This window comes from Carassius auratus, chromosome 5 (genome assembly GCF_003368295.1).
Source record: "Carassius auratus strain Wakin chromosome 5, ASM336829v1, whole genome shotgun sequence".
Taxonomy (NCBI): domain Eukaryota; kingdom Metazoa; phylum Chordata; class Actinopteri; order Cypriniformes; family Cyprinidae; genus Carassius; species Carassius auratus.
The window spans coordinates 3,414,829-3,428,836 of NC_039247.1; the positions used below are offsets into that span (position 1 = coordinate 3,414,829).

The 14,008-nt window shown below is 39.3% G+C and overlaps 1 protein-coding gene across 1 annotated transcript; it reads right to left on the reverse strand.

The window, feature by feature from the left end:
• Nucleotides 1–993: 993 nt before the first annotated feature.
• On the reverse strand, nucleotides 994–7,946 carry LOC113071244 (ras-related protein Rab-35-like). The gene is made up of 6 exons (XM_026244609.1): nucleotides 7,666–7,946; nucleotides 6,818–6,868; nucleotides 6,497–6,620; nucleotides 4,453–4,577; nucleotides 3,708–3,832; nucleotides 994–2,560 (listed from the first exon to the last, which is right to left on the reverse strand). The coding sequence occupies exons 1-6, from the start codon at nucleotides 7,715–7,717 to the stop codon at nucleotides 2,438–2,440; spliced, it is 600 nt and encodes a 199-aa protein (XP_026100394.1). The 5' UTR covers nucleotides 7,718–7,946; the 3' UTR covers nucleotides 994–2,437.
• Nucleotides 7,947–14,008: the final 6,062 nt, after the last annotated feature.

A 14,008-nucleotide genomic window follows, 5' to 3' on the forward strand; every position in this document is an offset into this window, starting at 1 on the left:
AGATGGGGTAGACATGACCTCAGGGTCACGGCACCAGCAGGACGACAAATGAGGACATCTGGAGCTAAAACTACTAGTATTTCCCCGGAATCAACAACACTCAGACAAGAGTTATTTACCGTAAAGAAAAAGGCTTTTATATACATCTTATGAATTCAGTGTCACATGATCTTCAGAATTCAGTCTAATATGATGATTTACTGCTCAAGAAACAATTCTGATTATTATCAATGTTTGAAAACAGTGCTGCACAATAATTTACTGAAAACCATAATAAGCTACCATTTCAATCTATTGTGCAAATGAGATTTAAAAAAGAAAAAACAACGTCACTTCTATTCATCAGGGATGCATTAAATTAGTGACAAGTGACAGTAAATACATGATACAAAAGATTTGTTTCATATGAACGCTGTTCTTTTGAACTTTTTGTTCATCTGTGTATCCTGAAAAATAAAATGTATCACAATTTTCACAAAAATATTAACTTTGTTCAACATTAATAATAATCAGAAATGTGATTTCATGATTTCTGAAGATCATGTGACACTGAAGACTGGAGGAATGATGCTGAAAATACAGCGGAGCATCACAGAAATACATTACACTTTAACACAGATTCACACAGAAAACAGATGATTTACACTAGAATAATATTTCACTATTTTTAATGTATTTCTTCATATTAGACTCGAACACATTTAAAAAATCTTTAACCAATTCAAACTTTTAAACTGTTTTATATATAAATATATATATATACTTTTTTTGTGTGTCTGAAAATGTATTTAAACTCTAACTGCATAAAAAAAAAAAACAGAGTCAATGATTACATCAACACCAAAGCAAAATGTAGATCTGAATTAAAAAAGAAAAAGCATCAGACTGCAGGAGTTTGTCACAGTGAGCGAATAATGGTGTGTTAGAGCGACACCTAGTGGTGAAACAACCACAGAAACACATCAGTTATCAAAAACATTGAGTAAAGATGAATATTGTGTTCTCTTAAAACCTTTATTATCGTTAGACTCGTGTTGGGACAATGAATAGGAGTAATAGTTCCTCTTTTCCAGTGTACACCAGATCATTACACATACAAACAGAAGATGACATGTCAACATCTCAAATCACTGGCTCCCACGAGACGGAGAGTGATGTCTTCAGTTTTCAGTCTCTTGATATTCCTGGAAGTAAACTAGACTGTGTTCAGAAGAGTCAAAGACAACAGGTTACAGTCACACGAGTCGTCTCTCTCTCTCAGCTCGGAGAACAAGGACAGATCAGGCTCCGACTTGAGAACCATTCAGTGAAATGATCAGTCTGTCGTCACTTACTCACCTTCACGTCATCTCAAACCGGTTTGACTGACTTTCTCATGTGAAACACGAAAGGAGACGTTTAGAAAAATGTTCAAGCTGCTCTTCTCAGAGAACGCATAACTCAGCACTTTTACTTTTCCGCTTGTGGTCCACAGACACGATACGAGGGCGAGTGAATGAAGACCGAATGTGCATTTCTGCGTGAATTACTCCATTTAAAGGAACAGTACACACAAAAATAAAATGTGCTGAAAATGTGCTCAGTTCATCTGAGACCAGGATGAGTTTGTTTCGTCATCAGATTTCGGAGAAATGTGGCATTGCACCAATGGAAGTGAATGGGTGCCGTCAGCACATCACAATCAACACACGCTTGATCTGTGCAGATTTCTCTCCTGATTCAGACCAGAACACTTTTTCACTGGAGGAAGTGTTATCATGGATTATAGACTGTCTAAAATCATCTTTTTTCATCAGGTTTTGTCTTCTCCAGATGTTCACTGATGCACTGTGGGTTATCGTGATGTTTATCAGACTCTCATTCTGACGGCACCCATTCACTTCCATTGGTGCAGTGCTACATTTCTCCAGATCTGACGCAGAAACAAACTCATCCTGATCTCTGATGATCCGAGTGTGTAATTCCTGCATTAATTACTCCCGTAAATCCACACTTTTTCGTGAGACCGAGCGTTTCCTCCCAGCTCTGTAAATACACCGACTCTCAGTCAATGGCACCAGATTCACTGAACGCGTGTGTGTCTGATTGTATCATCTGTTAGTACAAAAATACAGTTTTACAAAAATGAAAGACAAAAGAGAAAGCGAAAAGGCAAGACGAGGGTCTCTTGGTTGTTGGCAGAGCAGCGCAGGCTCGGTCCGTCCGTGAAGATGTGATAAAAACACATAACTCCTGATGTTCTCCAGCTCACATCTGCTCCGGATCGCTGCAGTCGCGCACATTTGGCCTCGAGTCTGTAGACGTCCTCCTGAAGTCCAAACGAGCTCATCATTAGTAAATCTCTATCAGTTCTAGTCTCTCATGGGTTGGGTTAGGTGTGTGAAGCTGTCTGGCTCGTGTCAGTTCGCTCGAGTGTGTGTGTGTGTGTGTGTGTCCACTAGCAGCACTTCTTCTTGCGTTTGCTGCTCTTGCTCAGTTTGACGACTTCGCTCTGCTGCTGTTGTTTGGCCACACACTCTTTGCGTGTCTTCAGGACGAGCTCAGTGATGCAGTTGAACATCTGATGCACACACAGACACAAACACACTTCAGTGAGAGCGACTCAATCCATAACAACACACACAATGCATTTCTGAGCATTAGACGATTGCTTAAATGACATGGAAAAGGCTCATACCTTACACTTCTGTAGTACACAGTTATTATAGCATCACTGAGATACTATTAAGGTTTATTAATATATAGATTCTATTTTTATGTCTGTTATTCTACTTTCCATTTTTTTATTTGTAAAAGTTTATTAATTTTGTTATGTTTTTGCCATTTTCATATATATTTTATCATTTATTTATATTTTTTATTTATTTATAATATTTAGTTTTAAGTTTTAGTTTTTCTATTCTTAGTTATTCTAGTTTTCTTTTTTTTTAATTGTGAAAGTTTATTACTTTTGTTAGGTTTTTGCCATTTTCATATATTAAAAAATCTATATATTTTTAATACATTTTTATTTATTTATTTATAATATTTAGTTTTAAGTTTTAGTTTTACTTACTATTATACTTGTATTAATATTTTCTTTTATATATTTTAATTTAGTTATTTTCATTAATGTTATTATGTGTCCATAGTTTTTATTCATATCTAGCTTTTTATTAATGATTTATTAGGTTTTAGCTTTACTTGTTTTATTACATCAAGTGACACTTTTATTATATATATATATATATTTTTTTTACTTTCCTTAATCTTGGCTTATTTTAGTACCTCGAGTGAAACTAAATGGAAATGAGAAATGGTGCTTTGCCAACTCACTAAAAGAAAAACATGTGACTGATTTTTCTATACTGTATTTTCAGTTTCAGTATTTCATTAAGCATTTATTTAATATCACGTGACAGCTTTAGTTAACTGTAATAACCCTGGAAAATACATATTTCCACCACTGATGTGAATAATGACTGTGTGGAGCTGCGTTACCGCTGAAAGTGAATTCATTTGACTACTTTCACACTGTTATTTTCTCTGTCTGTTACCGAGAAGCTGCTTTGAAACCATCTGTTCTTTATAAAGCTCGACAGAAATAAAAGTGACTTCCAGCATCAGCTTCTGAAACACTTCCTATTCCTCAAACTCTTTTGGTCTGGAGAGGAAGACTCCATTAGAGGCTTTATTTGTGTAAGCTGATGGGATTTAATCCGGCTTACGTCCTCCACGTTGATGTTCTCTTTGGCGCTGGTCTCAAACAGTCGGATGCCCATCTGTTCAGCAAACTTCTGCGCGTCATTGGTCTCCACCACTTTAGAGGCGGGATCGTCGTTCTTATTACCCACTGAACACAGAGCACAGGAAACCAGCGTTAAACCCCAGAATTAATCATCAGAACATCACCAAACACTGAATCTGACAAAACTGCATCCAAAAAAATGCCAAGTTCATATTTCATCCACAAAATACCAACAATTAAAGATCAGATTAAAGATAAAGAACATTATTTAAATTATTAGGACCATTTTTTATTTTGTATTGTGTAAATAAATTAATAAAAGACATTTTCCTACAAAAATCTCATTAATGCAATGCTAGAAAAAATAACAATAAAAAGGCAACATAAAAACTATGCAAAATAATAATAAAAATAATAATAATAAAATAATAATAATAATAATATAATTTATATTAATAAAATTAATAATAAATTAATTTTACAGTTTTTAATCAAAAAGGCCCTTTAAATTAATATATAAAATTGATAAAAAAAAAAACATTAATACTTGTAGAAATATGTGTCACACCACAGGAGCATGTAAAAAAAAAAAAAAAAACACTAAATTTACATTTAACCTTAAATCTTGATAGTGATAAAACTATTTTTACTCATTCATGAACTTATAGTATCTTTCATATGTTTCTATTTGAGAATGCATTTTAAAAAGGCAACAATGTATCTACCTAATATGCGACAGACGTCGTCACAGTTCTGATTGATTTCATGAAGCCAGCGTTTGACGTTGACGAACGACTCGGCGCTGGAGACGTCATACACCACGATAACGCCGTGAGTGCCTCTATAGTACCTGAAAGAGACCACCACACACACACACACACACACACATCAGGGCTCTGAAGCTTCAGCAACACAAACATAAAACCACAATAAAAGTCCAAAGCCACATTCACTGAGAGAAATGAGTCAAAAACAGACTACGCTAATAAAAACAACCTAGATGTGATTTTTTTAACGTTTAGCACGAGGACAAGAAAACCTGGAGTTTGAGAGTTAATGAAAAGCTATTTATTTAAACAATAAAAATGCTAACTTAAAATGACTAAAATAAAAAAAGTAAATAAAACACTAAAATATTTCATATAAATATATAAATCCATATTTATCCATTTAAAAACAAATAAAAATATATGAATAATTAATAAATAATATATAAATAATCATACGTGTTTTTTTTACGTTTAGCACGAGGACAAGAAAAAACCAGGAGTTTGAAAGTTGATGAAAAGCAATATATTTAAACAATAAAAATGCTAAATTAAAATAACTAAAATTTAAAAAAGTCAATAAAACACTAAAATATTTCATATAAATATATAAATCCATATTTATCCATTTAAAAACATAAATAAATAAAAAATATATAAAAATAATTAATAATATATAAATAATAATATATTTATGAGTTACCAGAGAACTATATATAAAAATATGTTTTTAATTATTAAAATATTTTAAATCTTAAAATCTCGAAGGGGGACTTCCAGTAAATATTTTAGCTCGAAAACATTTCAGAGATTAAATCACACATTGAACAGGAACGCCTGGTGTCCACTGAACTCCACAGATTCTGCTCATTACGTTCTAGATCATCTAGAACATCTTTAAATCCACAGAATCGTCTTGAAGTCAACACTTAAGATAAGAGTCCACCTGGACCCCAGCGTGTGGAATAAAAGACAAGCGATCGTTCTTCAAAGAGACTCGATCTGCACATCTTCTGAAGGAAAGGGTGACCCGAGACTGTTTCACTTCCTGCGACTGACATCACTGACAGGAAGTGGTTGTCTGGGTGACTTTTCTCGAGGCACACATCATCAGTTTGACGACAGGATTTGAGAAACACACACCGCGTCACAGAAGAGCATCGTGGAGCTCAGGGCACAACTAATAGAGACTGATAATAACTAGAACAATGTAGAAAATAATCATAAAGGGTGAGAGAGACTCCTTGCAATAAACACCCAAGCCAAAATAAAAATAGAAATTAAAAAAGTCCATTTATCAGGAACATGTCATTTATTATTATATGCATAATATTAAATTAATTGTAGAAGATTGTGAATTTTAAATGTGATTGTGAGGCTGCAGAATTTGGTTAAAACATTTTAATTATTATATATTAATATAGTTACAAAATAACAGTAATAATAATCATATAGAAAATGCATAACCAATAAACAAGTCTTTTCTGCAGCGCAAAGCTAAAAAAAAAAATATATAATTTTATTTAAATTTAATAATAATTTAATTTCCAACAGAGCCCAAACTATTATTATTATTTTTTTTTTTTTAGTTTGCAATTTATTGTCAGATATAATTAACACTTAAACAAACTGGAAAACATATTGTAAGTTTTTTTGTGAAATCACTTGACAGACTTGAATAAATATATGTATTTAATATATACATTTTTGGTTTTATAAAAAAATAAGATGCATTTTATTGAAATGTGTCCAATTAAAAATAAACTAGGGGTTAAGTGTCTTGCTCAGGGACACATTGGTGTCTCACAGTGGATTCGAACCCGGGTCTCTCACACTCTTATCCACTGCCCCGTTACACAACACCACCAAACATTACACCATCAAATGTTTTTTATAATGCCAGGAAGCCCTTCACATCTGTGAAGTGTGAAACGAAAGCAACTCATTCCTCATTTGAAAGCATCCTAAGATTGAACCGAAACAGGTTTAACGTGTCACTCACGTGGAGGTGATGGTCCTGAATCTCTCCTGTCCCGCTGTGTCCCAGATCTGCAGCTTCACCTTCTCCCCGTTGATCTCCACCGTGCGGATCTTGAAGTCCACACCGATCGTAGTGATGTAGCTTCCTGCAACAACACACACAGATCAGCCGACGGTCCTACATCTGCTAGTATTACTGTCAGCTGTATTACAGTAACCAGCACTGAGATTACTGAGAGTGTAGAAGTCAGCGTGAGCGACTCATACACAGCAGACACCAGATCTCTTTCACATCTTTCACGGTTAATGTTTGTTAAAAGCACATGTGACGTGTGGGTCCTACCTGAAAATGTGTTATCAGCAAATCTCAGCAGTAAACTGCTTTTGCCAACACCTGAGAAACAGAAGAAACACATCACACATTGTTTTTAAATGTAATTAAAAAAAAAAAAAAAATATATATATATATATATATATATATATATATATATATATATATATATATATAACATTTTGAAAATTTACATTTATTTTGAAACATTATTCACATAAATATATACACATTATATATATTTTTATTTATTTATATAATTTAATGTATGTCATTTTTAAATATTTTAAATTTATAAAATATTATTCACATTATACAAATTTGTATAATTTAATCATATCCTATATATAGAGAGAGAATTTTTAAACATTATACATATACAATTGTATAACATTTAAAATATTTGTCACATTATAATATATTGTTATTATTATTATTATAGATTAGTTTATATATCAGTACAACATCTCGACATTAAATAAATAGACCCAGGCTGCCATAATAAATACTGAGTTTGTTTATAACTTACATCGATTGTGTCACAGAAAAATCAAGAAACAAGCCAGGCAACGTAACATATTAATATTTTAATTTAATAGACAACAAAAATATATAATATAAGAACACGCCCAGACTGAATGACTGTGAACTGTTGACAGGCCCATTACATGAGCTTAATCAGAAACCACATCCCTCTCGACCTCACCAAATGTTAGTTATAAGATGTCAGATTAATCAGTATCCGTGTTACGTGTAAATCCAGCACAAATAACTCATCTGAAGATGTTCTGGATCATTTAAGTGTCATTTTAAGCGAGCCGAGGCCTGCTTCCCGTCTCTCATCCTCGGTGTTTCCTTACCGCTGTCGCCGATGATGAGCAGCTTGAAGAGGTAATCATAGTCCCGCGCCATGGCCCGGCTCGATTCCGCCGCTCAGAGAAGCTCTCCAGGAAGCGAAACCTCCCGCTGCTCCTCCTCTCCCGGCGGAGAGGCAGCCGTATATGTGCCTTAACGTCTCCACCGGGTTTATTTTGAGCGGTTTGCGTGGTGTTGGAGTCTCACACCCATCTACACCCACAGCGGATCTGAGGCGGCTCGCAGCCGCTCACACAAACCCCGCCCACAACAACTCACGAACTCACGATGACTTACTACGCAGGCGCACAACACACAGCCGTACTGCAGTAGAGCCTCCAGCAGGGGGCGCTGAAGAAGCATCACTTCAGCCACACTTTACAATATGATCTTTACATTACATTCACTTTTATTCATTTAGCAGACGCTTTTATCCAAAAGCGACTTACAAATGAGGACAGCCATTACATAAACAACACACAAACACAGACACGGATAAAAAAAAAAAAAAAATACAGTACCAGTCAAAACATTTTTTAACGTTTTTGTCTCTTCTGCTCAGCAATGCTGCATTTATTTTTACCTTTACTATTGTGAAATGTTATTAGAATTAAAAATAGATGTTCTCTATGTGACTATATGTTAAAATCTAATATATTAGCTGTATTATCAGCATCATTCCTCCAGTCTTCAGTGTCACATGATCTTCAGAAATCATTCTAATATGATTATTTACTGCTCAAGAAACATTTCTGATTATTAATGTTGTAACCATGATGCACAACCATTCAAAAGTTACATTAAAAAAAAGAAAATAAATTAGTGCTAATATTCTAAGGATTCATTAAATTGATCAAAAGTGAAAGTAAGGACACTGAAGACTGGAGTAATGATGCTGAAAATACAGCTGCACATCACAGAAATACATTACACTTTAACAGAGATTCACATATAGAAAACTGATGTTTTAAATTGAACTAAAATTCATAAAATCAATGTTTCAATTTCATATAATTCTGTGGCATAAAATAAAAAGATTTTAACACATAAGACAAATACACACTAAATCCATTAAATTTAAGGCATCAGTTTTCTCAGATTTGCACAGTGTATCTCATGATGTTTCGTGTCATACTGTTGCATTGATCAGCCTCCTCTCTCCTGTGGGGGAAAAAGGAAAATAAATGTGAAAAATCATTTTGTGGAGTATAAAATATGAAATATAAACACTTCAGAATGTCATGGAAAAGCATCAAGCCAAAAATATGCAACCATTTTTGTTTTAAGTCATTTAAGTCTAATGTTCATTTTGAATAGCATGCAAAAGAGATGCATGAAGATGAGTAAACATGCCAATATTTTCATCACACTCATACTTCAGCACTTTAAAGTTCACAGACTACATCCATTTAAAGACAGACGTGTTTCGACACATCTTGTGAGGAACTAAGTATAGCATCCATCCAGAGCTGAACTCATGCTGGTCAAGAGCAGAAGATGGACAGACGCTTTCCTGAATCTGAATTCTGGCTGAGTGTGCTGTAATGATTCACAACAGCTTAGATTTTCCTTTAGCCAGATATTTAAAGAAACATGTATATTAAATAAAAAGACAACACACAATAACACTACTATGCCAGGACTTCCTCTGCTACCCCCATTCCTCTAAACCTAACTTCCTGTTGATGTAAAAGAGTCAGATCAGACTTCCCAACAGAAACCCGGATTCCAGACTGCGCTATTCTTCTTGATCAGTTGACATGCTTTCGAGCAGACAGAGGACTTGTAAATCTGTATGTATGTGCTGTACATGTGGAAGAAATGACAATAACTGGACTTGAGATTAAATGTTTCAGCGATGTACAAGAGAACGTTTTTTTTTAATCTTTTTTTTCCCATTTCAAATTTAATAGTTTCACAACACATATTGATTTCATGCTGGCTTATTTCAATACTGCGCCCGTCACTTCCACTCCAAAACAGCAGAGCATATTAAATTGCATATTCAAAGCATCCCTCCAGTTGTCCTGTGTATTTAAAGTGAATCCTATTCAGAGTTCCAGTGTCTGGTGTTAAATGTTAAATTAGTTTTTAACCGTTTTTGTTTGCGTTGTGTCACTGGATCCCCTCACCCACTCTGAATACCTCCTCCTCCTGCTGGAGCAGGGAAAAAGATAATTTGAGGGCTATGCCAGACTGTTTCTGGCCCTCACATTTTATGATGCTAGCCTGAACAGAGTGCCATCATCTGAGGATGGTCCTTGAGCAGATTCCACCGCCTATGTGGAGTGGATTCTGGTGAAAAATGGATCGCCATTCACCATGTGCCCTGTGAATAATCTTGCCGGATCCACTTCTGACCCAGTGCCCAGCACCATCTTCCCGCTTTGTGGAGCACATGCCTGAGCCAACCGCTGATGGAGAACCCAAGCTCGCCACAGCCACATGGAGCAGCCTCTCCTTCGTCCCCACTGGTCTTATGCAGCCCAGAGAGGGCTCCAGTCCCCAGAGTTTAGCCCAGAGATGGCTTTAGTCCCCGAGTTTAGCCCAGAGATGGCTTTAGTCCCCGAGTTTAGCCCAGAGATGGCTCCAGTCCCCGAGTTTAGCCCAGAGAGGGCTCCAGTCCCCAAGCTTAGCCCAGAGAGGGCTCCAGTCCCAGAGTTTAGTCCGGAGAGGGTTCTAGTACCAGAGTTTAGCACAGAGAGAGCTCCAGTCCCAGAGTTTAGCCCAGAGAGGGCTCCAGTCCTAGAGTTTAGCCCAGAGAAGGCTTTAGTCCCCGAGTTTAGCCCAGAGATGGCTCCAGTCCCCGAGTTTAGCGCAGAGAGGGCTCCAGTCCCCAAGCTTAGCCCAGAGATGGCTCCAGTCCCAGAGTTTAGTCCGGAGAGGGTTCTAGTCCCAGAGTTTAGCCCAGAGAGGGCTCCAGTCCCAGAGTTTAGCCCAGAGAGGGCTCCAGTCCCCAAGCATAGCCCAGAAATGATTCCAGTCCCCGAGTTTAGCCCAGAGAGGGCTCCAGTCCCCAAGCTTAGCCCAGAGAGGGCTCCAGTCCCAGAGTTTAGTCCGGAGAGGGTTCTAGTCCCAGAGTTTAGCCCAGAGAGGGCTCCAGTCCCAGAGTTTAGCCCAGAGAGGGCTCCAGTCCCCAAGCATAGCCCAGAGAGGCTTCCAGTCCCCAAGCTTAGCCCAGAAATGATTCCAGTCCCCGAGTTTAGCCCAGAGAGGGCTCCAGTCCCCAAGCTTAGCCCAGAGAGGGCTCCAGTCCCAGAGTTTAGTCCGGAGAGGGTTCTAGTCCCAGAGTTTAGCCCAGAAAGGGCTCCAGTCCCAGAGTTTAGCCCAGAGAGGGCTCCAGTCCCCAAGCTTAGCCCAGAGAGGGCTCCAGTCCCAGAGTTTAGTCCGGAGAGGGTTCTAGTCCCAGAGTTTAGCCCAGAGAGGGCTCCAGTCCCAGAGTTTAGCCCAGAGAGGGCTCCAGTCCCCAAGCATAGCCCAGAAAGGGCTCCAGTCCCAGAGTTTAGCCCAGAGAGGGCTCCAGTCCCCAAGCATAGCCCAGAGAGGCTTCCAGTCCCCAAGCTTAGCCCAGAGAGGGCTCCAGTCCCAGAGTTTAGCCCGGAGAGGGTTCTAGTCCCAGAGTTTTGCCCAGAGAGGGTTTTAGTCCCAGAGTTTAGCCCAGAGAGGGCTCCAGTCCCAGAGTTTAGCCCAGAGAGGGCTCCAGTCCCCAAGCATAGCCCAGAGAGGGTTCTAGTCCCAGAGTTTAGCCCAGAGAGGGCTCCAGTCCCAAAGCATAGCCCAGAGAGGGTTCTAGTCCCAGAGTTAAGCCCAGAGAGGGCTCCAGTCCCCAAGCATAGCCCAGAGAGGCTTCTAGTCCCAGAGTTTAGCCCAGAGAGTGCTCCAGTCCCCAAGCATAGGCGAGAGAGGGTTCTAGTCCCAGAGTTTAGCCCAGAGAGGGCTCCAGTCCCAGAGTTTAGCCGACAGAGGGCTCCAGTCCCAAAGCATAGCCCAGAGAGGGTTCTAGTCCCAGAGTTAAGCCCAGAGAGGGCTCCAGTCCCCGAGTTTAGCCCAGAGAGGGCTCCAGTTCCCGAGTTTAGCCCAGAGGGGTTCCAGTCCCCAAGCATAGCCCAGAGAGGGTTCTAGTCCCCGAGTTTAGCCCAGAGAGTACTCCAGTCCCCAAGCTTAGCCCAGAGATGGCTCTGGTCCCCGAGTTTAGCCCAAAGATGGCTGCAGTCCCCAAGCTTAGCCCAGAGATGGCTGCAGTCCCCGAGTTTAGCCCAGAAATGGTTCCAGTCCCCGAGTTTAGCGCAGAGAGGGCTCCAGTCCCAAAGCTTAGCCCAGAAATGGTTCCAGTCCCCGAGTTTAGCGCAGAGAGGACTCCAGTCCCCGAGTTTAGCGCAGAGAGGGCTCCAGTCCCAGAGTTTAGCCCAGAGGGGGCTCCAGTCCCCAAGCTTAGCCCAGAAATGGTTCCAGTCCCCGAGTTTAGCACAGAGAGGGCTCCAGTCCCCGAGTTTAGCGCAGAGAGGGCTCCAGTCCCCAAGCTTAGCCCAGAAATGGTTCCAGTCCCCGAGTTTAGCACAGAGAGGGCTCCAGTCCCAGAGTTTAGCCCAGAGGGGGCTCTAGTCCCCGAGTTTAGCCCAGAGAGGGTTCCAGTCCCAGAGTTTAGCCCAGAGGGAGCTCTAGTTCCAGAGTTTAGCCCAGAGAGGGCTCTAGTCCCCAAGCATAACCCAGAAAGGGCTCTAGTCCCTAAGTTTAGCCCAGAGAGGGCTCTAGTCCCCAAGCATAGCACAGAGAGGGCTCTAGTCCCCGAGTTTAGCCCAGAGTGGGCTTAAGTCCCCAAGCATAGCCCAGAGAGGGCTCTAGTCCCAGAGTTTAGCCCAGAGAGGGCTCCAGTCCCCAAGCTTAGCCCAGAGAGGGCTCCAGTCCCCAAGTTTAGCCCAGAGAGGGCTTTAGTCCCCAAGCATAGCCCAGAGAGGGCTCTAGTCCCCGAGTTTAGCACAGAGAGGGCTCCAGTCCCCAGGCTTAGCCCAGAGAGGGCTCTAGTCCCCGAGTTTAGCCCAGAGAGGGCTCCAGTCCCCGAGTTTAGCCCAGAGAGGGCTCCAGTCCTATCGATGCAAGAGCATCTTGTTACACCCCTAAAAAATGCTAAAGCTTTTTGCACTACAAACCAGTGAGTTTATGAATATGATAATAAATTAAATTAATATGATAAGAAATACTAGTTTGCAATATATTTTTTTCCAGCTAAAACCACCAGAAGGGACTGACACCCGAAGACTTGCACTTTCATGTTAAAAATGTCTTGTTCTAGTATTGAAAGCAAGCTGGATAAAGCTGTGAGGTGTTTGTGGTCACTCATATGATTGTGCACCTTCTTTCTAGAGCAGGGTGCATGAGCACGGCACTCTGACCAGCTTACACCTGATTGGGGCGCCGAACAGGAGCGCGTCTTCACCGGCGTTCTGGAGGCAGTACTGCAGTAGATCCTCAGCTGCTTGAGAAACCTGCGTTACAAACACACTCAGATCAAATGGAGAAGGAACTGGCAAGTCGTTTTCCTTCAGAACTCACAACTGAAGTCAAGTAGCTACAACTTGTAACCCATATTCAGTGCAATCCGTGTTGCATCAGCTGTGAGTTTGAGAAGTTTTATTCATGGGTTTTGAGGAAGAGAGTGACACAATCTGTCAATGTCAGAATCTCAATATTTCGATTTTTTTGCTCCCTCAGATTTTCATATAGTTGTATCTCAGAGAAATATTGTCGTCCTGATAAACCATATATCAATGGAGAGCTTATTTATTCATCTCAAAATCGAAAAAGGGACACTTAAGCCCATGGTTTTGTGCTCCTGAGTCACATTTATTTCACTAACTTAAATCTGTAGGTTAGTTGTATTTTATTATTCAAATTTTTTTTTTTCGGCATGCTGCTCGTGTTCAAGTCAAGTCACTCTTTTTTTCTATAGTCCTTTATACAATAAAGATTGTTTCAGTCCGACTACACAGAAATAAATAGGAAAAGCTCATCAAATATGAATCAAGATCAAAACAGAATAATTTTTTGAGCACGATTAACCTGTTGAAACTCAGAAAAGTCAGTTATTTCTAAACCTGACTGCTTGTCATATTAAATGTTTCCTCTATTGCACAAAATGGGAAAAAAATAAACCAGCCTGTTAACTGACATCATCATGACCTCTCTATATAACTGTCCTGTTTTTACAGTGTCAGAAATTTATATTGTTGTATTAGTATTATTATTATTTTTTTTTACAAATATTATTAGTTTAAGAGATACCAAATATATATTGACGATGACCATAATCCGCCATAATTGTCTTTGCATTAGACTGATCTAGATTTTTAT